The 25,700-nt window shown below is 39.3% G+C and overlaps 1 protein-coding gene across 20 annotated transcripts in view; it reads left to right on the forward strand.

The window, feature by feature from the left end:
• Positions 1-25,700, forward strand: part of PARD3 (par-3 family cell polarity regulator) — a 556,192-nt gene that overhangs the window by 261,156 nt on the left and 269,336 nt on the right. For 17 of the 20 annotated variants that reach the window (XM_043885073.1, XM_043885063.1, XM_043885076.1 and 14 more), the window contains exon 5: positions 3,652-3,783. The exons of the other annotated variants lie outside the window; for them this stretch is intronic. In XM_043885073.1, coding sequence (XP_043741008.1) covers positions 3,652-3,783 — 132 coding nt within the window. The remainder of the gene's footprint in view (positions 1-3,651; positions 3,784-25,700) is intronic. 20 annotated transcript variants of the gene reach the window in all.

A 25,700-nucleotide genomic window follows, 5' to 3' on the forward strand; every position in this document is an offset into this window, starting at 1 on the left:
TAAATTTAAAAGTAGAGTCTTTGTATTTCAGTGAAAGTGCATTTCCACTAAATTTTGTCATGGTACCTTTATTAAAGCATTCCATTATCAATTTGATTTTTATTAAAAAAAATTTTTTTCATTTTTATTTCTTGAGTTGTTTCTGTGTTTTTCAAGATTATTTTATTAATTTCTTCTTATGATTATTTGCCCCGCTGTGCCATGTGGGATCCTAGTTCCCCTACCAAAGATAGAACCTGCGCCCCCTGCAGTGGAAGCATGCAGCCCTAACCCCTGGACTTCCAGGGAAGTCCCTCAATTTGATTTTTAAAACAACTGATAGAAATGTTCCTTTAAAATTATGGGATTCTGAAACCTTGTGAAATAGGAAACATAATAAGTATTCCAGAAAAAGCCATCCATGTAGGTGTAGGCCACTGAGCTAAGTGCCAGAGTTTAAAGGTGCCTGGTGATCTTCTGCCCAGGCGTCACTGTGATCATGAAAATAGCCATTTTGAGAATTAACTAAATTATAAGTTAGAACTATAATTAGAAGTAAAATTGGAATATAGTGGTAACAAAATGCATGGCATTATTAGTTCTGGTGAGAACCAGGGGATGCCTCTTACAGAAAGCATCTTGGGAACTGGGTGTTGAAGAGTGGTGAGTGTTTTTACAGGAGAAGCATTACTGGGAGTCTAGACTCAGGAAGATCCTGATGGAGATGGGAGGCCTGTGGCACTAAAGTTCCCCAGCTCAGCCTCGTGTTTGTTCCAGGTGTGACGTGACCTAGAGGGCATTGTAGAAGAATCCTCTGTGGCACATTGTTGGAGAGGATGAGGATTGAGCAAGCCTCCAATTTAAGGGCTGCTGTAATCATTCAGATGAGAGGCACATTGATTCTGTACGAGGGTGATGTCCAAAATGTAAGATCTTGGCCATGAACTCTGGATTCACAAGACCTAGCAACTGTGGGGATTAGGCGGGATGGAAAGAGGTGAAACAGGTGATGCTGTTTTTCAGAAGGGTGCCAGAATTGGTAGAGGAGTTGGGTTTCATTTTGATCTACTGACTTGGAGATATCTTTGGGACATCCTGTTGGAAATTTAGATCATGAATTCAGAAAAAATATTTAGTGTTGGTGACTTGTATGTAGATATTTTCATGGGTTAGGTTTTGAAGGGCTTCCCAGGTGGCGCCAGTGGAAAAGAACATGCCTGCCAATGCAGGAGACTTAGGACCATCCCTGGGTGGAGAAGATCCCCTGCAGGAGGGCATGGCAACCCACTCCAATAATCTTGCCTGGAGAATCCCATGGACAGAGGAGCCTAGCGGGCTGAGGTCCATGGGTTTGCAAAGAATTAGATACGACTGAAGTGACTTAGTATGTGTGCAGATTTTGAAACTGTATACTTTTGGGCTTGTTCAGGGAGATGGTGGTGAGTGGTCCATAGTAAGAGCCCACAGGGGCCATTTAAAAGATGAGGAATCTCCATCATTATGGAAATTCAAAAGGAATCAAAAGTACCAGCAGCTTCTTGGATTCTAGACATCAAGAAGAGTGTTTTGTAGCATCTTGTCTCATCATTTTAAAGACGTATTTTCCCCTTTGCAAGTGGTATTTCATCATGTTGCATACACCCTGTTCATTATCAACTTTTCACCTAATGGTTTTAGCATCCATTAATTATCTTTGCTTGAATGAATGATTTCATTAGGAGTTGAAAATGGTGATTTTTCTAATTCTATTAATTATTCTATTATTATGTCCATTACTCTGCATGTTTCTGAAAGGACAAGCTTTCCTCCTTGACTACTGGTTACTTTGAAATACCGTTCCTACAGAAAAAGCAGGATATATATATTTTTTAATGCTCTCTGTTTGATTGTTCATTTTCAAAGTAGAGAGTTGGTATAATAATAATTTCTAATGGTGGGAAATGAATAGCAAAACCAGTTCCCTAGTCAATGGTAGGAGCCCAAGATCCTTGATGTAAAAATTGTGCTTCTGTTTCTCCACCCTTCCACCTTTCCTCTCTTCATGGATCTTTTAGTTTCTGTCATTAATAAGTTTATCTGCCTGTTATGACTTATTTGAATTTCTGGTCAGTAAGTTTAGGGACTACCACGTGAAGCATAGATTTGCTTTGTTCTGAAGTTATTATGCTCAAGGAAGGGCTCTCAATGTTTTGAGATACAGTGAACTTTACTGTCTTCATTTGCTTGATTCCTTTCTTTAGACTTTGTGTCCTCTACTTTACTTTACCCTTTCCACATTCTTATAAGCAAGGTCAGTACTTCATCGTGGGCCTGGAGCAGCAGTCTAATCTCACCAGCATTTTCCTTGTACTTGTGGTTGTGCCTCCTCATAACTTTGACCCATAGTAACCAGGAGGATACAGAGTTTTTCTAGTAAAAAGTAGTTGCTGCTAATGGTTAATTCTACTATTGTGTTTTTAATGTTCACTTTCTATAATTTGGTTTTAAAAAGTTACAAAGTTTCATGCTACACTTTATACTGGTGAATATTTATAGATTAAATTTTTTTTCAGAAGTCACAATATTGGCATGGGTTCAGGATAACCAGTTCATTTTTTTAAGTTTTATCATCTGATGGAACAGAAAACAGTATCCTGGTCTATTCTAAGGTCTATACAATCAATCTTATTATATTACACTTTTTGTTTCTATGTGTGTGTTTGCTGCTAATGTGGTTTAAGTAATGAAGAATAAGAATCAAACATGTGTATGAAGATTTTTACAGCCAGACTACCCCCAACAAAGTTTTTAAGGAAAATATTTGGGTATTTAACGTGGGACACTGATGCAAGTTAGCTGAAGTGAGGCTAACATTTTAAATTTGTTCTTTTAGAAGATACTTAGATTTAGCTATTGAACTGAAATGCTCAATTTTACTACCTTATCCTAGCCTTCTCATTTCTTTTCAGAACATTGAGATTAAGCCAAAGCAAGTTGTTATAAATTATTATTTGAAAGAAATACCTTGGCTGCTCTGGGGTATATTAAATAAATATTGATCAAAGACATCTCATCTCAAGCATGTTGGGGTGAACAATTATGTGTCTATTATGTACCATGTGTTGGGATAGGCTAATTTTTTTCTTCTCTTACTATTTGAATTAATGTTTACAACTAGCTTGTGAAGGAGGTAACTGAAGAGCCCAGAGTCTTCAATCTCTTGCCCAAAGTCATGAAACTATGAGGATCTAAATAAAGAGCAAATTCATTCATCTTCTCTGTTTTAAATGTTTTTGGTAAATTATAGAAAACATCTCACAACATTATTCTAAGATTGGAAAGAAGAAGAAAAGAGAAATGCCATGATTGAGTGATGATAAAAGTCTGGTATAAAAGTATTTTCCTGCAGAGGTTGACCCCAGAGGAGGGCAGAGTGTGCTGTTCTGTCTACTGTGCGGTGTGTCTACCTGTGTGGCCAGAGCCATCAGACTCCCTTTCCCAGGCAGGCGACTGCATTTCTGAGGTCTAACCTGCAGGAAATGACCTCGGTCAGCTCTTTGGTATAGACTCGGGGAAAACATTTTAAATGTGTAGAATCATTTTTTTTTTCTGCTACTTTAGAAAAACCGGGTGCATCATTAATTTGCAAGGGCTGGTTTTTTACAAGATACCTTTTTGTTTCTTTTTGAATAGAAAGATGAAAACTACAGAAGCCTCCCACGGGACACTAGTAACTGGTCTAACCAATTTCAGAGAGACAATGCTCGCTCATCTCTGAGTGCCAGTCACCCAATGGTGGACAAGTGGCTGGAGAAGCAAGAACAGGTAACATAAACGCATCCTTCTACACTCATCGGTGGTATAACTTCCTGGCCCACCCCCTAGGCGTTTCCCTCCATCACAGTGATGCTTGGAGAGAAGTGGTTCTGCCCAACTGTAGTTAAATACCAGGCTCTGTATCCGAGTGTGTTTAACATAAACGTAGACTGTTTTGGTGGTGGTCCCTGATGAAAGATTTCTCCTAAGCAGTTGCTGTAGATTCTCAAGTATTACCACCATAGAGCTTTTTAGGTTGTGAGGCACAGATATTTGGTATGAATAATGCAGTTTACAAGTAGACTTTCAAGGCCACCCATGGGGACTTCCCTGGCAGTCCAGTGGTTAAGACTTCACCCTCTAATGTAGGGGGTGTGGGTTCGACCCCTGGTTGGGGAGCTGAGATCCCACATGCCTCACAGACGAAAAACCGAAACATAAAAAAACAGAAGCAATATTGTAACAAACTTAATAAAAACATTAAAAATGGTCTATATAAAAAGGGGGGGGCACTTAAAAAAAAATCACCCATGGGTTCCCCTCTCAATTGAGAGGCAATACAGTTGAAAGATCTGAAGGGACGAAATAAAAATTTCTGTTATCCCTGACTTCACTTTATGGGAGAGATGGACATTCTAGTGTTGTTTCAACAATTGTCAGGTCTGGGGACTTGTCCTTTCACAAAAGACCAGGACCTGTTGTAGGCATCTGTGTTATCCCAATTGCTTAGTTCACTCTGCAGGCTAGCCACCTCCAATTCGTAAAATTAAAAATTGTTCACCACTCAGCATACATAATGGCTTCCTATCTTAGGAAGGGGACTGTTTGCAGTTTGTGTGAAAACTAAGAGGTTATCTGCTAAGTTTTGATGTATAAAAAAATTCTTGCAGTGTCATTGTGTTTAAAAAAGTGTTAATTGCTTATTGTTAGTCACAGTGTTTTCTCTATAGTTGGAACCCGTGTTTTCTCTGTAGTTTTAATAGTATTGATATTAAAAATCTGTGTATTTGGTTCCCTCACCACTTATTTTCTTTATAAAGTTCGTATGGATCACAAACTAGGTGAGTACTCAGTGACAGAATGCTTTGTTGTGTATTTGTTTCAGTAATTTCTAAAATTATTGATAATGTGGTTGCCTAGATACTGGAATAAGCTGTTTTTCGATTTAGATTAATGATATCAGTGGAAGGAAACCCTATTCTGCTGAATTCATCTCAGTTTCTTTTTTCAGTATAATCTCCTAAAATAGTTCTATGTATGTGGGGTGTTTGAACAATAAAAAATGACAGTTTGCCTTTGATACCTGCAATGGTATATGCTTTTTACCCTATAGTAAGGAGCATGAAACTGTGTGTGATGGAAAAATTTTTAAATAATTTAAAAGCCATTGAAGTTCTAGTTGGAAGAACAAGTGATAAAAACAAGTGAAAAACCAGTGGTAATGAAATAGTAATACCGATTAGATTGAAGTCCATATTGTTTTGAGAAGATTATCACTTTGAAGTAAAGTTTTTTTACTGTTTACTTCTTATTTGAAAAAAAAAGTAGTACAATAAATTACAGAGACAGCGCACAAAGAGTTCTGATGCACACTTCACATGGCTTAGTGATATCAGCTAACACAAATAACCACATTATCAAAAAGCTGGAACAGCACCACTAACTAAGCTACTGTTTGCTTTCTACCAGTTTTTACTTGCATTGTTTTGATGTATGTGTGTTAGTCGCTCAGTCATGTCCTACTGTTTGTGACCTCATGGACCATAGCCCACCTGGAGTGGGTTGCCATTTCCTTCTCCAGGGGTTTTGATGTATAGATTTATGAAAGAAATTTTTGTTGGGGTGTAGTTGCTTTACAGTGTTAGTTTCTGCTGGACAGCAAAGTGAATCAGCTCTATGTATGTATACATCCCCTCTTTTTGTGGATTTCCTTCTCACGTAGGTCACCACACTGTGTTGGGTAGAGTTCCCTGTGCTATACAGTCAGCTCTCACTGAAGTAACTTTTTAAAATGAAGATGGTTTAGCTGGGCCTGGGATCAGACCGGCAGCTACCTGCTGTTCACCTTGTACGGTATTTGGGCGCTTGCGCGCCTTGTCTACCCCTCAGTGTATTCATATAGCAGATGAGTTTATCATCAAACCTGCCTCGTCAGTGATGTAATACCTGCTGGGGGTTTACAGTCATGCCTGGTACCCAGAAAGACTCACTGTGTCTTAGTGTATTTGTTGGAAAGACATTGGGTGTGAATACAGAACATCTGGATTGCGTCATAAGGAAGCACTCCTTGCTCCTGTAGCAAGAAGTCTGGGGGAAGGGCAAAGGGGGCTTCATTTTTGGCCTGGTGGCCTCCTTCAAGGCCTGGGGTTCCCAGCTTTACCGGGAGTCTCCCGAGGCCTCCACTAGTCTTTTCCTGCCTGATTCAGACCATCATATCCTTGTGGAGGAAGGGGGCCATGCCCTTCTCTTCACTGTGGCTCACTTGAAAGCAGATAAGCTTTTCCTGCCAGCTTGCCTCTTTCCTCACCCACCAGATGCCCTCCCTGTTTTGTTGTTCAGAATCACATGACTTGCCTGCCCATTTCTAAATCAAAGGCAGTAAAATACCTGTGTTGGTTTAGACTAATCAAACTTGACCTCCTGGAACTGGGGGTGGAAATGGGGGTTCACCTTTGCTGAAACACATTTGCTCTTCACTAAACACAACCCCACATACACACTCAAAATCAGGGCTCTGTTCAGGCAAAAGTTGCTGAATCGGATAGTTTTTTTTTGCAAGATTCAGAGAAAAAAATTGGCAGCCCAGAGTTCCTAAAATATGATACATTTAATTATTTCCAAAAATATAACTTTGTCTTACTATTGTGATTGTAGGCCTGTAAAGAAAGTAAAATAGTTTTTCTTTGTAATTTTGGAGTTTCTTTTTAAGCAAAAGGGATTCATTGAGAAGCCACACAAACACCCCCCCCCCACCCCAAATAAGCCTTGCTTTGCTTCTATTGAAGTTATCTAAAGTATTTGTTCTATGATAAAAAAAGTTTTTTAAAAAAGTGCTTTTTTAGTCTATGTAGTCCACTGTAGACGACATTAGCTAATTGCTAATTGATTCCTGAGCCCACAACATCTTTCTCCTTAGCTTAAGAAATGATGATTCATTCATTAAATTTAGTGGTTTACCATCAGCTGGATAATTAACCAACCTGAAATCTTAACTAGACAGGAAGAGCAAAAACAAAACTCATATTAAAACTTTGGCTTAAAGTAAGCACAGTTGTTTGCACAGAAGAGGACAAATAAGTTATGCTGGATATCCAGCCATTCTCATTTAATTGTGGATTTATTCATTTAACTGTTCCCACGAGTCATCTGACCTGATGCCTCGTTTGTGGCTTTTTTTTTCCCCGCCTTAATTTTTGCCATTAAAAATAAAGTAAAGGAGTGGCATCAGGTAGATAAAAGAATGTTTCATGCGGTTTAAAAAAAAAGTCAGCCCTTGCCTTTAGGATTTGAGATCACAAGGGTGGAACTGATATCTTCTCTTAGTTACGCCATCTGTCCTAAAGAGGTCAAGAGAGTTCCAGATTTTATATGCCTGCAGTGGTTTTGTTTTTGCTCTATTTCCTACTAGAGTGCTTGCCTCTCATTATCTCTGTTTTTTGAAGGCAATTATGCCCACATCAGCCGCGCCAGTGGGAATAAACAGTAGGGATGAAAAGGACAAAGGAGGGTGTGAGTGCTGAGCTAGTACCTCTGGAAGCTGAGGTGCTTTCCCTTGTGCAAGGACCCTACATAAGAGAGCCACTTAATCTTCCTTCCCTCTGAGTGTTGCTAAGTTACACCTCTGTCACCAGAGGTAGGTGATATACTGAACTCTGACCCAGGAAGCACTTGGAGTCAAACTTAACATGATTATGGAATCATGACTGACTCACTCTGCTCAGAATAGCTTGTATCTACATCCTACATCAAGATCATCTTAGAAGGTAGGAGTGAGCATCCTTCAAAGGCAACCTTTTCTTATTTCAGTCATTTGACTTCCTTCTTCTGAGAGCACTCAGAGGAAGCACAGAGGATTTGAAGACTAAATCAGTTTTTCTTGTGTTGCTTTTAAAAAGTTCTCCTGGGACTTCCCTGGTGGTCCAGTAGCTAGGACTCTGAGGTTTCCCAACTCAGTTTCCAACTGAGCAGGGGGCATTAGTTGGAACCCTGGTGGGGGCACTAAGATCCCACATGCCATGCAGCCAACAAGTTTTATAAAAATAATAAAATTAGGTCTTAAATAAATAAAATGTAAAAAAAAAAAAGTTCTCCTGCTTTAAAAATTTTGATTCTAAAATCTAAGTAACAAAAAACGCATGATGTGTGGCTATGTTTAGGAAATCTGAATTTCTTTTTATGATTACCACTTCCCTGACTCTGCATGGACTATAATATTGGCAGATGATAGATCATAAGCTGCCTTTGTTCTTATATCCCCATGGTTTATTGCAGCTAATAAATTCTGCAAAAGAGGAGGCAGGATCTTTACAATATGTGATTGGGAGAATTTGGGACCAGAACTGTAGAGGGACCTTAAGGGAAATTTAAGCTAATTGGGAGCCTGCCATTTTCACTACCTTGTCTGGGTGAACAGGCCTGAAGCCAATTAACAGAAAGAGTGGTGAGGTGGAAGGCACATTCCAGCCACCACTTACACTGTGTTACAGGGGACGACTGCCCTGACCTTTAGAGAAAAGTCCATGCTTTAAGGTTTTTTCCATCAAGCAAAAACTTCATCTAATTGGCAGGTTATACTGAGGGAGGCAGACTCAGGGAAAGCCTTAAATGTGTGGTGATGGTGTGATTCCGGCTTGACATTGAATGTGCTGCCCCCTCCCCGCTGGAGCCTATGAGGCTGTGAGTTTTAGAAGCACTGACCTGCCGTTTTCCTTCTTATTTTGTGTACTTCTGTCACTGTCTCCAGACGTGATGCTTTTGCTCCAGACTTTTTCATGTCGACAGGACATTTCTGACTTATGATCACTTCTTCCTTATGAAATGAAGGTGGCTAATCCAGGGAGGGATAGGTTTGTTTTTATGTCAGCCTGTGTTTGTTGAGTCGTGGAGATTATAATGAGAAAATAATTGACTGTTAAATAGAAAACAGATGTAATAAAATAATGCTAGAGAATGAAAGTTTATCATTGGTCTTATTTGCAAAAAGAAAGAAAAGAGTCCAACATTGTCTGCTTATCCTGATGCTTTTTAAAGTTTTGAAAATATTTATGCATTATGACTACTACTCTCATGCTACACAGTGAGTATATTCACAAATCATAGAAAAGGTAAGTTACTATGAAAGGGTTTCATTTTTATTTTTCATTATAATTTATTTAAGGCCAAATTTTTGAAGATCTGGGGCAGAAGTAAATTTTAAAAATTAGAGCCTGGGGACTTCCCTGGTGGTCCAGTGTCTTAAGACTCCACACTCCCCGCCCCCCCCCCCCCCCCAAAAAAAAAAAAAGACTCCACACTCCCAGTGCAGGGGGCCTGGCTTCCATTCCTGATCAGGGAACTAGATCTCACATACTGCATCTAAGAGTTCTAATGCTGCAGTTAAGACCCAGTGCGGCCAAATAAATAAATGAATAAATAATTAAAAATAAGTACTGAAAAATAAAAGTTAGAGTCTGTTTTGGATGTGAATAAGCAGTGTGTGAAGAAATATTTTTAGAATGGATATGTGTATAGGTATGGCTGGGTCCCTTCACTGTTCATCTGAAACTGCTACAACATTGTTAATCAGCTACAAATACAAAATAAAATAAACAGTTTTATTTAAAAAAAGAGAGAAACTTTTAATCTTATCCAGGTATTTATTCGGGTTAGTTTAAAAAATGAGTAAGTCGGTCAGTAATTCCTCACGGTCCTAGGTCTTGCCTGTTTCGCCCTGGTGTGATGAATGACAGAGGCCAAGGGTCACACCATGGGCCCTGTCTGCACACCTCTCTTTGAGGCTGATTTTTCTTTTGTCTACCTGCACAGGGGCAGATCCTCATTCTTTCCCAAGTGCTTAAAACCCTTTTCTAAATAGAGAAGAAAAAAAAATCTCCTTTTAATGACACTTAGAACCATCCAGATGACATAATAAATAAGTTGTTTTCCAGAATATGAACTGATCATACTTTCTTAATGACAAAATTAGGAGGTGGCTTCCTCAGAAACCTGATTACAACAGCTGCAAACCCATCACTGAAATGACTGCAGGGTCATCCAGTTAGAACCAGGAATCACGATGGAAATTCTGACCGGGGAACTGGCCGGGCTTCATGGTCCCTGCTGACATTAACGGAACGGGAGGTTAGGGTCTGGTGGTGCCAGATAGTAATTAGAATGTGTTTTGTTTGTTATTTCTGTAGCACATAGACACTGAGGAACCAAAAGACTAGATTATCTGGTTAAAAATAATCAAAGGTCCTTGCCTCCCAGTTCTCAAATTCTTCAGTTTTCTATTAAAAGGTAGGGGATCTATTAATATTATTTCCTAGTTGGCAAAGTTTGGCAGAACTTGTGCCGAAGCAAGTATAATTGCGTTCCCCTCTAGCAACAGCAAATGTAGAAACAAGAAACATTGATCGTTTTAAAATTAAATTTAGTTTTCATTATAAAATGCCAGAGAGTTTCTTCATAGCAGAAACCTGTCATGTTCACAATAACACCAAAAGTAAAACCCAAACAACCTCTGAAGTGAGGTATCATGTCTCTTGGATATGCCAAGAGCAGACTGTCTTGGACTTTGATAACGGGGTGCCTACCATAATAAGACGTGTCTTTATATTAGCTGAGGTTTAAAACATGATTCATGTGACTTCTGTGTACACGACACATATTATTTCTCGTAAACCCTACACATTTTCTACTTGTATTATCAAAGAACTGTGGACTCATAGCATCAAATACAAAATCAGGACTGGAAGGCAAGGGGCTGGTGGACATTTTTCCAAGAAGGGCACATGAGTTTCCCGGGAAGCCTTGCCAAAACACATGCAGGGCCACTTTCGAGAGAGTGATAAGCTGCATTTTACCCTTATCTAAACTCATAATTCACTGACGTGGCCTTGACTGGGTTGTGTAAACCCTGCAAACTTCTTTTTCACTACAGACAAGATGGGGAAAATAATGCCCACTGTTGGCGTGTGTGCAGGTGAGGTGAGGGAACACATACCAAAACTCAGATCCAGATTTTGGTGCATCGTGGGCACTTGCTCGGTGCTGCTTTCTTGTCTTAATTTTGGGGGAGAATGGGCTCAATGGTTACCTCTCACTTAACTCTCTCTAGTTTTGAGTCACTGAAATGTTATTTTCTCCTAGCATATTAGACGTACCACTTGGTGTGCTGGGCTGGTTCGTTTTCATCCCTGGTGTATTTCTAATGCCCTCATCATCCTTCCAGAATTGGATTCTTGCTTCCATGGCATCTTATCAGAATTAGAATAAAAGTTAATCATTTTAAATCATCTCTGGTTCTTCTCTGAAGAACCTAGTCTGACATAAGAATGACATTAGTGTTAATCTCTGTGTCTGTGTCCATGTTTTATATTCCCTTCTGTTTTTGGCAAACACATGTGGTTTTGATACGATTAGACCTAAGGATACCATTTAAGAATGCTAAGTGTCTTATGGGGGCTTCTGCTCTGCCACTTTCTAAGCATCTGGGTCCCTTTGTGAATGGAAGACGCTCCGGAGGCATAGTGCTGCTCATTGGTTTTTGGAGTGTTGGGTTGGGGGTAGTGCAGTTTAATGGGAACTAGTCAATTCTCCTGTTCCTTTATGACTGGCCCCTTTTATTGCTTCTTTGGCCTATGGAGCTAAAAGCCTGGGAGCAGCAGGGAAGTGCGTCTGAAATTCTACTGAGTGAAAAATCTTTGGTGGTGTGTGGATTAACCTTCACGGGGTGTCTGTTAGTAGCTGATGATTTTCTTGCCCGTGAATACAGCTGCTATAACTCGATGTTTAGAGCTTGTGCTGTGGATAAAGGCACATTTTCTTTTTTAGCTATGACCCTCAGGTGCCTTTTCATATATTCATTGCAGGCAGTCTTCAAGATTTTTGTTGTGAGCTGCACGATTAAATACGACTATGAAAAGAATACAGGTTTTCTCCTCTCTCTTCTACATTCACTGAGCAGTGAACTGCTCTCTTTTAAAGAAATTTGGTGAAGAAATTGCATTAAAATTTTTAGCTTACAATATGTTGTCTTCCCTGCCCGTGTCCTGCAGCCTGCCCAGAGCAAGTGAATCCCTCATAAGCCATTTTATATTTGGGGGTTTTGTGATCTAGGTAGGTGTAGTTTTTCAAAGTCAGTCTCATACAGGCTTTTTCTAGCTACCTTCAACAGGATTCTGGGTGGTCCTGAAAAAAATGGCTATTTTTAAACACTAAAGCATTTTGCTCAATGGTTGTATGTTCTTTTCTCTCACTGAGGCCTGGGTATATGTGCCCTATAGTATTTTCATTGGGTCTGTGTATCTGTGAGCTATTTTTTCCTTCAGTTTTTCCTTCCTTTCTTTCTTTTTCTGCGTTATGGCTGAAGGAGGTTGTTGATCAGCTTTCTTAAACATCTGAAAAGATTTTAAAGAAGAAAATACTGAAAATAAACATGTAGTTTCCAATATAAAGGACTTCCCTGTAGCTCAAATGGTAAAGAACCTGCCTGCCATGCAGGAGACCAGGGTTCGATCCCTGGGTTAGGAAGGTCTTCCGGAGAAGGGAGTGGCAAGTCACTCCAGTATTCTTGCCTGGAGAATCCCACGGACAGAGGAACCTGTCAGGCTACAGTCTGTGGCGTTGCAAATTGTCAGATATGACTGAGAGACTAACACACGCATTTCCATAATATAACCGCAATAGCATTGCAGGGGAGAGGGGTTTGGAGTGGGCTTTTGGGTTTTACTTCATGTTTTTGTAGAAATACATACTCCTTTGCAATAAGAACTTATTACCTGTAACATTTTTATTTTTAGCAAATCAAGCTTCATAAGATTGAAAGATGGAGTAATGTTTTTTCTCTTTCTCTTTATTAAGCAAATACTGTAATTACCAAATTATAAGATAAAATGGCAATGTGGATATTTATCAGAATCAAGTGAAAACTTTTGAGAAGCAGAGTGTTTCTTCCTGCCTGCTGTATTCCTTCACTTCTCTGAAGTCATGCTTGAGTTCTCTGGTTCCTTCTGTTCCCAGCACTGTGTTTACACACCTACCTTGGCGTGTGCTGCCGCCCTCCTCAGACCTGGAGGAAATTTCCCTAAGGTCAGCAGCCCTCCCCTCTGCTTTGTCTGCTGTGCCTCCTCAGTCACAGGACTTTGCCTTTGTGTTTATTTCTTCCCTACGCAGCCCTGAGTGTGTGTATGTGTGTGTCTTTGCACTAGGTCTTCTAGTCAGCAGCTGTAGGCTGCCCACTGTGGTATTCTTGGCCTTCCCTGGTGGCTCAGACAGAAAAGAATCCGCCTGCCAGGCAGGAGACCTGGGTTTGATTCCTGGGTTGGGAAGATTCCCTGGAGGAGAGCATGGCAACCCACTCCAGTGTTCTTGTTTGGAGAATCCCACGAACAGAGGAGACTGGCAGGCTACAGTCCCTGGGGTCACAAAAAGTCAGACACGACTGAGCGACTAAACACAGCACATAGGCTTCATTCACACTGACGCTGTCCTACAAGCTCGTGTCTCCTGGTTGCCCTGCCAATTCACAGACTCAGTTCCTTCCTTTTTTTTTTTAACTGTGGTAAAAGTCACATAATATAAAACATACTATTTTAATCATATTTAATCGTGCAGTTCAGTAGCACTGAGTCCATTCACATTGTTTTGCAACTCTCACCATCATCCATCTCCTGAAGTTTTCACCTTCCTAAACTGAAGCTCTGTCCTCCTTAAACAGTAAGTCCCTCTCCCCACAGCCCCACCCCCACCACCTGGCCCCTGGCATCTCCTGATGTACCTTCTGATCATGAATTTGACTATTCTAGGTACCCCGTATAAGTGGAATCAAACAGTATTCATCTGCCCCTTCTGTATATTGGAATGCATTTTTTTTAAGGTTACCTTAACATACATCCTACAATCAGATTGCACCTTCTCTCCCCTGCACCCCCCCACCCCCGCTCTGGTCATGTTATACAGTAGGCCCTCATACATAATAGTGTACATGCATCAATCCCAATCTCCCAACCCATCCCACGCCGCCCTCCTTGGTGTCCACAGGTTTGTTCTTTATGTTCTTTATCTTTCCTGTATCCAGCCCCTTGCCTCCTTCCTACCCCCGCCTCCCCCACACCCTGTCCCTCCCTAATCCTCGTGCTGAAGGAGGGGGCACATTCCTGCAGCCTCAGGCTATTGTCTCTTCTTTCATCAGCCTTTTCTTTATTACACTTATGAATTTGAGTTTATCTTTGTTTATGTCTGTTTCCATGCACTAAAATGGCACAGGCATCATCCTGGTTACTATTTGTTTGTAGCTCTGACTCAACCCCCATGTGTTTTTGAGTGAATAAATGTCTTGAGAAATTTGAAGGAGAAAGTCCATAATGATTTTACTTTTCCTGATACCATGTATTGCAGGTTGCTTCTTTGCTGGGTGGACTAGATTGGCTGTTTTTATGTCATATGATATGATCCTGTGATTTTTATTAGTCACCAGCTAAAAACTGCAGATTATAGGTAAAGCAAAGAAAACCTGTTAAATATTAAGACATGTACGTAAGTCAGCCTTATGCATGCCCATGGTCATACTTCTGAGTCATCAATGTTTGGCTACATCCTTGCTTGTTTTGCAAGGGCTGCAAGTTTTACACCAAAATCCTGGTCTGATGGATAGCTTGGTCTTCGTCATTTACAGATTTATCTAATCACTTCTTTATTTATTTATTATTTTATTTAATTTATTTATTTATTTAATTTATTATTTATTATTTATTTTATTTATTTTTTTAATCACTTTCCCTGAGAGTGTCTTGTAACTGAACATGGTGTTAAAAGGTGACCCCGAGCAGTCTGTTACCAGCAGTGTCTCAGCATCCTTATAATTTACCTGGATCACAGGTCACAGTTGCCCTGGGAAAGACACCTGAGCCTTTTCAGGCTTTTAAAGCTTTCTAGAGAACATCATGATTGTAGAAGGTGCAAGCTGCTGGGACTTACTTAAGGCAGGCATTAGTGGGACATAAAAAAAAGCCCTCTAAAATGTTGCTCACGTTCCTACATAGTCATCGATTCTATTAGCTCTAAAGTTTTTAATTACTTGAATATTTAAAATATTTAATTATCAGAAAATGTGAAATTACTCTGTGGTTGTAGCTAAAGCGACAGATTAATTTTCCATTTAATTGGAAAACAATATTTGAACAAGTTGTTTGATTATATTTAATATTTTATAAGCAAGTGAGTTGAATGTAATATATTCTCTTCTGAATATGTCATATATTTTGTTTGTTTCAGACCTGTTTTCTTGCTGTTTAAAAACTGTTTTTCAGAGAGTTCTGAGGTTTGTATTGTCATTAAAATGAATATGAATTATAATTATTACTCTTGGACCCCAGGCTAGCAAAAATTTTATTTTCTTTTAGGGATAAATTTTCTTATTCTGGGAACACTGGAGTTTCATATTTACATGTTCAGTGTATAACATGTGGATATTATAAATTCGGAGCTACCATTAGCATTTTAGATCTAGTATATAGATTTTTGATATTATTTTCTTCATCCAATTCTGAGTAACATTTCTCTTTTTATACATGGATATTTCATATAAAATTGAAATTATTTTCAAAAAGAGATATGATGTCCTTTATTTCTTATGGAACTGCACAAAAAGTTTTTTAGTAAAATAAACTGATTCTTATAGAAAGATAACCCACACAGTCTGTAGAGAATTTTTAAAAAGAAATTAATACTAATAAGTGTCCCTGTTTATTCCTATCATACTCTGGGCTCATTGGACATCTAGTGAGATGAGTGATGAGAATTATGGGGTCTTCTCTGTTATCCTGAAAAATAGTATACTCGTTGGACTATATGGGGGTTAATTTGATAATATTTCTTTTTTTAAATAAAAAAGCTAGGATATGTTATTTAAGTTTGGCAAAGGTGATATATTCATAGTCCACAAATCAAACATTATACACGGATATTACAAAATACTGCCTTCCAGCGTCCGGCTCTCCTCCCTTTATGCAGTCACTGTTACTGCGTTCTTATGGATCCTTTCACATAGTACCATTCTTTTCTAAGCTAACATGAAAATATATTCTTTTTTCACATTTTTGCATAAATACTATCCATTATCTTCTGAGCTTTGACTTCTCTGCTGAGAATGGCTGATCAGTCTTTTTATACTGAAACATAAGTAGTGTCTGTTTATGAAACAGTTTAATAATTTTCCTTTGTACAGATGGGACATTGTCTGCTGATGAGCACTCTGCCGTTCATTGGGCTTTGCACCCCAATGAATAACCTTTGTCCTTAAGCTACTTGGCATTGACTGTCTCGTGGATAGATACCTAAAATTGAAATTGTACATTTGTGGGTTTGTATGAGAGTATATACATACGTAACTTTGATGGATGTTTCCAGACTGACCTCAGTAGATATTGGTCCAGCTTATACTCCCATCAGCAATGCCCAGGAGACCCTGTGCACTCTGTCATGTTGCCTTACAACATGAGGCTCTGTGAAATCTGTTCAGCTGACAAGATGTGCCTTTACAATTTCTCCCTTTCCACGCTCTCTAGAACAGAAGAGTGTAGACTCAGTTGGCAGCACGTGAGCTGAGAATGGACTTCCTTTCCTCTTCAGGAGAGCATGTCACTCAATCCCTGTCTTCCTGGAAGGAAAAGGAAGCCTTAGGGGTAGGGGTGGAGGTTCTTGTTATTCCTTCAGAGACAAAAGACACAGTAGTATTAGTATTTTTTCTTTAATTCTTTCCATTCTATTTTATTTGTTTTTTGGCCATGGCATGTGGCATGTGGGATCTTAGTTCCCCAAGCAGGGATCAGACCAACACCACCTGCATTGGGAGCATGGAGTCTTAACTACTGGACTGCCAGGGAGTCCCAATGGTATCAGTTTTGATGCTAGTGTTCCTGTTGTGCGTGGGTCTTCTGCTGCTCTTTCACCCACATCCCAGTGCTTTTCCCCTTTCTCGGGCACTGCCAGCTGCCTGGACCGTCTTTGGTCTCCAGATTCATGTCGCTTCCATCACTGGCTTTTTGAACATGCGTGTTGACTGTCCCTTCCCCTCTTCTAACTCCTCTCCTCTGGTCAGAACTAGGAGAGCTCCACCTCTGGAGAGGTCCTGACACCTACCTGCCTCCTGTGGCTCATTATCCTATCCCCTTGCCTTTGGCCAAACCAAAAGATGGTGCACCCAGCAACTGCTGATTCCCTTTCTTCCCAACATAACAATTATGTTTAGCATAGCATAGCATCAGGCTTCATTTTAAATGTGTCTTTTTCTTTTAATGAGGGCATGCCTGTATTTGTTGCTCTGGGTTTCTGTTTTTGAGGGAGGCATGCCTTAACTTCTGGTGGCATGAAATCTCTTTCACAACCTTTGCATCTAAACACAACTTTACTTTCATTGAATGCACTTGTAGTTGTAAAGGGCTACCTATTTGTAATTTTTGTATCTAAACTGTTCTTCTCGTGAAACATTTTTGTAGCAAACATTTCAATAAAAAATATACTATTCCTTAGATAGTATATCTTTCCTTACATTGAATGTTTAAGTTTTCACGAATCTCTTCTAGATTAAGTTGGGGAAAATTTGAAGGGAGGGCAAGGAAAGTTAGATTATATCAGCAGAAATCTAGGCTTTTGGACTTACTCCTATTTTAAGTCCCTGGAGGAACTAATTTTCCTGAGAACTTTGTATTTTAATCATAAACAGACCTGATTCAGTAATAACTTTCATAGACCTTTGGCTGAGAGTTTGGCATTAATGTCCTGAACTCATAGAAAGAGAAACATATTTCTGTGGATTGGCCAAGAAAAATAGGTCTCAATTCAAATAAAAATAATGTTTGTTATTTTAAAAAGATTTTTCCACTGAGTTATGTGTTAAACTTTTGCTAATTTAGTTGTCTAATATTGGACATGACTTAGGCAGCAATTTGATATACTTTCTGTGGCTCAATATAATGACTATTTGAGTTTTTACAGTTTTGCTCTTGAGTAGGAGTTAAGTTGAATTAGGGTATACATAATTATTTAATTAACTTTTGTTATTTATTTTGTAGATTTTTATAAAAAGATAAATCCCACATCTTATTTCCTTCAATATATTGGAAACCATAAAATATGCAGTGGATTTTAATGATGGTGAACATGTCTTCTTTAAGATGTGTGTGCATTTTTCCTTCTGTAAGTGGCTGGACTAGCATTTTGGATCTACTGCATCCCTAGGAAGTCTTTCTCTTGGCTTCTCTGCCATTCTGTCTGTAAGCTCACTCACTGTTTTATTTGCAGAGATCCCTTTCTTTTGCTCTGCCTGAGTGTGCACAGGTCATTTTTCTAAATGGAATTTTATGTGCTCTTCTTTGGCATGACCTTTTAGTTTTTCTTCCCATCCCTCCAGCCTTATGTTACCCACAAAAACTAGCCAACTACTTCTTTCTAGATGTCTTTTAGCCATTTTTACACTTTCTCCCAAGCAGAGGGGAAGTGGTCCCTAGTCTGAAGGGCAGTGTGAGGTTAAAGCCCCTAGTTCTGGACGTGATCCACCATCCACATCCAGTTGTGCAGTCCATCAGAGCCTCTGGATGCCAGAATGACCTCACTCCCTGTGAAATGGTCTGCAGTTAATTCCGAATGTTTCCTAGAGCTAGAAAATTCTATGATTGTCAGTGACTTTCTTATTTTTTGTCATTTTGCCATGGGTCTCCCAGGTTTCAAACTAATTTTGCTTTTTCTCTTCTTTCTACTGCTTCTTGTTTTATCTGTTGCCAGGTGCTACATATTATACCTTTAGTCTGGTGTGTATCTGTGCCTTTCTACTTTTTTTGCACCTGTTCACACTTCAGCCTCACTCCCTTCGACTGGACTCATGTAACATTTGTCTCTCTCCACCATCTGTCCTTTCCTTAGTCAACCCTGCATCTTCCTGTTTGCTTCATCTTTCAAACCACCGTTTGTATTGTATCACCTCCAAGTGTAAAGGCATTAAAAAACTCTCTCCTGCACTGATTTAAAATTAACTACATTAGCTGGGTGTTCTGAGAATTCTGCAATCCAGAATTCTAGTTAAACTTTTTTAGACTTTATCTCCTACCTGACCTCATGGATATCCTATGCTCTGTTGGACTTCTGTGCCTTTCTTTTCAATGAATATTCTTTCTTCTGCCTCCAGTGTCCCCCCTCCTTTAGAGTCAGCATTGTATCATTAATTACTTAATCCAGTCTCTGGTGGGTTTTGTTTTTGGCTGTGCTGCACCATTTGCAAAATCTTAGTTCTCCGGCCAGGGATTGAACCCAGACCCTCAACTGTGAAAGTGCCACTGGACTTAACCACTGGACTGCCAGGGAAGTCACATATGTTTTGAATGTTCACTCTGAGACATCATCCTGCTTGAGAACAGAGTGGTTAGAACAGGGAAGAAGTCCAGATTGGGTCCTAGTTCATGCTTCTTACCTGGGATCCTAAATAAGCTGCTTAATCTCTAGCTTCCCGGAGGGTTGGGCGTAACCTGGATGGAAATTGTCACTTAAGGAAAACCAACATTCCAAAGCCTCTCTGGAGAACAAGGAGTCTGGTAAAATTTTGAGGAACTCCAAATCATTGATTTCAGTTAATGATCTTTCCACAAGGCCCCAGTCAGTTTTTATCTCATGCCATCAGGTGTTATTTTCATTGCTTTTGAGTCAAAGATGATCTGGTGCCCCTTAAGAGGAGGTGATGTCATGTGCTCATAGCCAAAGGCTCAGACTTGACTTCCGCTTTGAGGGACTTACTAGCCTGACCGCTATGAGCTGCTCTTTCCTTCTCTGGGCAATTAGGGAAATTATTAATACCCCCCCTTTTTTTTTTAACTAACACAGTTTTTCAGAAGCTTTCATGACCTCCTCATAGTGGTTAACAGCTTATGCTCCTAAACCCTGAAAAACCATGGTCACTTTGATTTGACTCTTTGACTCTTAAAAATTGTCTTATTTGTAAAATAGTGGATGGTGTTCTCTTTGGGACTTGAAAGATGACAGTGGTACCCCTGGTAAAGCCAGGTTACAGAAACATGAACATAGGGGAGTTTTGTTGGTAATCATCTGATATGCTGGGTTTTAGTGACATGTGTGGACAAGATGGATATTAGAAGTTAAGTTGGGTCCAGATTTGCACAGGTATTCAAATATATATTATGCAAAGGCAACACTGGTGATGGAGAAAGGGGATCAAATCTGTCACATTGGTTCAGACAACAAATTTCTTTAACCATTAAAGTCCACCGAAAATGGATTTGCGATGAGAAAGCTCTATTAAGAGATAAGAAATAATGTCTTAAATCCATGCTGTTGCAGCGGAGATAAAAAAGAATAAATTTGACAGGTACCAGGAGGAAGAATCTTTTGGTCTTGGTAATGATCAAGGTGTCATTTTCTCTGGTTCAGATATTAAAAATTGCTGACAGTAATTTCAGTAGAACAAAGGGTCAGGCACCAGATTTCTAGGGGGTTGGGAATAGTGGGTCTTCCCAGGTGGTGCCAGTGGTAAAGAGCCCGTCTGCCAATGCAGGAGACATAGGAGACACAAGTTTGATCCCTGGGTCAGGAAGATCCCTTAGAGGGAGGGCACGGCAACCCACTCCAGTATTCTTGCCTGGAGAATCCCATGGACAGAGGAGCATGGTGGGCTACAGTCCAGAGGGTTGCAAAGAGTCGGACACAACTGAAGTGACTTGGCACGCCTGCACGAGGAGTAGTAGGGGGTATAAAACATGAAAAACAAGAGAAAAAGAGGAAGGCATTTTGTTTTTTTCAATGATGGGGGGAGTGGTTGCCTAGTTGCCTGTTGGTATGAAGAAGTCATTGCTCATTGGGATAGAGCTGTGCACTCAAAATTTAAAGAGAACCTTGATTACCTTGCATTAATAAGCCAGCTTTCATCAGGCTTCATATTTGATTAGTTCCTCCTGGAGTCTTCCAAAGGCCCTCTGGTTTCTCCTAACCTGAATGGTTTTGTGTTACTGGAATTTATCTTGTTGTCTATTTCTTCCAACAGATTGCTATGGAAATATTAAATAACACTGGGCTTGATTCTTATCTCAAGGGATTCTGACTCTTAAAATTTCTGTTCATGCTAAGGAACTTTTTGTTTGGTAGAAAATATGATATGACTGGTGATTTTGTTTTTTCTTGTTTACCCTCTGCATGCTTTGCTCTACGTAATGAGATGATGGAACTGTTTATCATCAAAATTTATAGCTTCTTTCTTATATTGTTTTTCTGTTAGGTAAGAGGCTAATGTGTACAAATTAAAATATTGATTTTTTTTTTTTTTACTGTAGTTTAGCAAAAACATTTAGCAAAAAAATTTTAGTAACCAAGTGATTATAAGGCAGTGGCCCTAAAGGCAAACTTGTATACACAAGTTGGAATGTAATTGATGTAATATGTAATATATAGATTGGAATGTAATTGATGAGTGAATCTGGCAATGCCTGTCTTTGATTTCAATATTTTACTAATGTGAGTACTGTTTACAGAGAAATGTTTGCTGTTGGATAAGTATGTTACTTGTTACACTAGTGAAAAGTGCTAGAAACAATCTACTGTTGTCCATTTATGGAGGAGTATCTATATCAATTATTTTATATTTGTACTGAGGGATACTCTTAAAAGCCATTAAAAGAATTGAGGTAAAAGTATTGAAAGATTTCCCAAATGTGTCTTTAAATGAAAAGAACAAGTTTCACAGGGTATATATTATATGTTTCACTTCACATAAAAATTATACCTGAGTATATGGGCATCTCATGCATATGTTAAGTATAGAGAGGAAATTGGAGAGATATTTTCCAAATTGCAGGTGTGATTCTAAATTGCAGTTGTGAATCATTCTAAAGAGAAAACTTGGACTAGGAGTGTAGTGATGACATGGGACCTCCATGTTTTATTCTCTATACTTTAGCACCAGCTAATCTTTTATGAGATGATTTGATGATGGGGAAATACTCCCTATAACATTAAAAGAAATTACTAAGGAGACATACTTCCAACACTGAGGTGGGTTGGTTTCCCCTGCTTCTGATGTTTCTTTGTATTACTTCTATTCTTCCCTCAACATCCAACATCTTCTTTAACATTTACTTTATGATCTGTTTTAAATTAATATTTAAAATTATTCTATTGTTTTTTATATTCAATTTTATAAATGTGTAATGTCTTTCATTAAAAAGTTTAATGCAAGATTAGAGTCACTTGCCCTGTGAAAAGTGGCACATGACTGGATATATGTCCTCGTGATTTGTGCCCTAATGTGAAGGCTCAGTTCAGTTCAGTTCAGTCGCTCAGTCGTGTCTGACTCTTTGCGACCCCATGAATCGCAGCACGCCAGGCCTCCCTGTCCATCACCAACTCCCGGAGCTTGTTTAAACTCATGTCCATAGAGTTGGTGATGCCATCCAACTATCTCATCCTCTGTCATTCCCTTCTCCTCCCACCTTCAATCTTTCCCAGCAACAGGGTCTTTTCCAATGAATCAGTTCTTCGCATCAGGTGGCCAAAGTACTGGAGTTTCAGCCTCAGCATCAGTCCTTCCAGTGAACACCCAGGACTGATCTCCTTTAGGATGGACTGGTTGGATCTCCTTGCAGTTCAAGGGACTCTTAAGAGTCTTCTCCAACACCACAGTTCAAAAGCATCAATTCTTCGGCGCTCAGCTTTCTTTATAGTCCAACTCTCACATCCATACATGACTACTGGAAAAACCACAGCTTTGACTAGATGAACCTTTGTTGGCAAAGTAATGTCTGTGCTTTTTAATAAGTTGTGTAGGTTGGTAATAACTTTCCTTCCAAAGAACAAATTTCTTTTAATTTCATGGCTGCAGTCACCATCTGCAGTGATTTTGGAGACCCAAAAATAAAGTCTGCCACCGCTTCCATTGTTTCCCCATCTATTTGCTATGAAGTGATGGGACTGAATGCCATGATCTTAGTTTTCTGAATATTGAGCTTTAAGCCAGCTTTTTCGCTCTCATCTTTCACTTTCATCAAGAGGCTTTTCAGTTCCTCTTCACTCTCTGCCATAAGGGTGGTGTCATCTGCATATCTGAGATTATTGATATTTCTCCCAGCAATCTTGATTCCAGCTTGTGCTTCCTCCAGCCCAGTGTTTCTTATGGTGTACTCTGCATATAAGTTAAATAAGCAGGGTGACAATATACAGCCTTGATGTACTCCTTTTCCTATTTGGAACCGGTCTGTTGTTCCATGTCCAGTTCTAACTGTTGCTTCCTGACCTGCATACAGATTTCTCAGGAGGCAGATCAGGTAGTCTGGTATTCCCATCTCCTTCAGAATTTTCCGCAGTTTATTGTGATCCACATAGTCAAAGGCTTTGGCATAGTCAATAAAACAGAAGTAGATGTTTTTCTGGAATTCTCTTGCTTTTTCGATGATCCAGTGGATGTTGGCAATTTGATCTCTGGTTCCTCTGCCTTTTCTAAATCCAGCTTGAACATCTGGAAGTTCTCAGTTCACGTACTGTTGAAGACTGGCTTGGAGAATTTTGAGCATTACTTTGCTAGCGTGTGAGATGAGTGCAACTGTGTGGTAGTTTGAGCATTCTTTGGCACTGCCTTTCTTAGGGATTGTAGTGAAAACTGACCTTTTCCAGTCCTGTGGCCATTGCTGAGTTTTAAAAATTTGCAGGCATATTGAGTGCAGCACTTTCACAGCATCATCTTTTAGGATTTGAAATACCTCAAGTGGAATTCCATCACTAGCTTTGTTTCTAGTGATGCTTCCTAAGTCCCAGTTAACTTCACGTTCCAGGTTGTCTGGCTGTAGGTGAGTGATCACACCATCGTGATTATCTGGGTTGTGAAGATCTTTTTTGTATAGTTCTTTTTTGTACAATAAACACTAGTAGATTAAAGATTTCTAATCAGATTAATTTTCTGAAGAATTGTAATCATGTATTTTTAAATGGACCATGAATTTATTTGCTCTCATTTATGAAGCACAAGATTAAGTCTGATATAATAGCAGTCACTTCCTATTTCCATCAGGAATGTGGAGAGTGTCCAAAATAAAGAATGGATAATCACCAACCATAATTACTGTCTTGAAGAGTTTCATTATAAACTTCTAAAAATTTACTTTTTAAATCTCAAAAATTATCACCCACCATCTAGCTTGTAGAATTATGTTTTTTGGAATTAGTACATTCAAATCTTTGAAAATATGCAATTATGAAATGAATTTACTTTATAGGCTTAAGAACAACCTTTATAAACATGCTTTTAATAAAGAGAAATTGGATTTATTCTTTAAAATTTTATTTTAGACTTGCCTAACTACTTTCCATCCACATTCTCTGAAACCAAACCTTGTCTTTTCTAGTTTGGTCATGGGTCATTTCCCTCTATGAAAACTTTTATAAAATCACATTACAATCTGTTAAAACAAGGGTATTTTTAGTTGTACTGTTGGGGAAAGCACCTGTGAAATCTTTGACTAAATTTCTAATCTTTTGTAATTTAAGCTTAACCTCTCTCTCTTTCTTTTTACTTTTTTTTTTTTTGTTTTTTGAGGGAGAGAGTTTAAAATATCAGCAAAGGTGAGCAGAAGTCCATGCATTTGGTAATTGAAAAGCATTATGATGTATACTCTTGCCATTTTCTTAGAAAAATTTCTCCAAATTAAAACTAAACCTAGCCAATTGCACTCCATTTTCTATTTTTGAAAGCAATTTATTATCCTCAAGTCACCTTCCAGGTTTAAAAAGAAAACATATATAAGATAGACAACAAATGTTTGCAATTAGTGAATTTAGGTGAAGAGTCTGTTGAGTGTATTTATTCAATTTTCTGTAGGTTGGACATTTCCCCCCAGTATTTGGGGGGAAAGCAAGTTACCTGTAATCCAAATTTTTTGCATTTTCTTTAAAATAACAGTCAACTCATTCCTATCTGAATGTGGTCCTTGCGGCTCAGGAAGTGAAAAGTATTTCAGCCTCAGACTAAGGCCTTGATTTAAGAAATGTTGGATCACAGAACTCAGGTTCCATTTCATCTGCAGCCGCCTCTGTTTATAATTTCCCTGTCCTCATTGTCCTCAACAATGGATGAGGAGGTGGATGTTGGTAGACTGGGTCAGGCTATGTTTTCATTCTCATGGTGCACTTAGTTTGTTACCTTTTTTTTTGAGGACTTTATTGGATTTGTTACAATATGCTGTTTTCTTTCTTTCTTTTTTTAAATGTTTTGTGGTTTTGGCTGCAAGGCATGTGCAATCTTAGCTCCTCAACAAGGGATCAGACCCACACTCCCTGCGTTGGAAAGCCAGGTCTTAACCACTAGACCAGGGAAGTCCCTAGGTTGTCACTTTAGCAATCCAGAGTGGTCCAGGACTGGGCTCGCGGGTAGGACCCTGGAGACAGGAGCTGAGTTGGATGGTGCTAGTTTGCAAAGATGCCCCTGAGGCCCTCTGACCTGGCTCAGCAGTAGCTGACTGGTGAATAGCAAGTAGGGGTGATTGTGGGTGTTCCTTCCTTCCCTGCCTGTAGGGTCTCTTTGCATTTCACCCTGAGGTGCTGGGAACCTGGGTTTGGGCCCTGTACAGGTCACCTGTCTTGCTCTGTAGGAGCTTGCCTTTGAGTCTGGGAGATTACCATGTGGACTGATGGCTATATAAGGAAGGATGGGTTACTTAATCACTCTGAGCTGCAATTCTCTG

Source organism: Cervus elaphus, chromosome 23 (assembly GCF_910594005.1).
Source record: "Cervus elaphus chromosome 23, mCerEla1.1, whole genome shotgun sequence".
Lineage (NCBI taxonomy): Eukaryota > Metazoa > Chordata > Mammalia > Artiodactyla > Cervidae > Cervus > Cervus elaphus.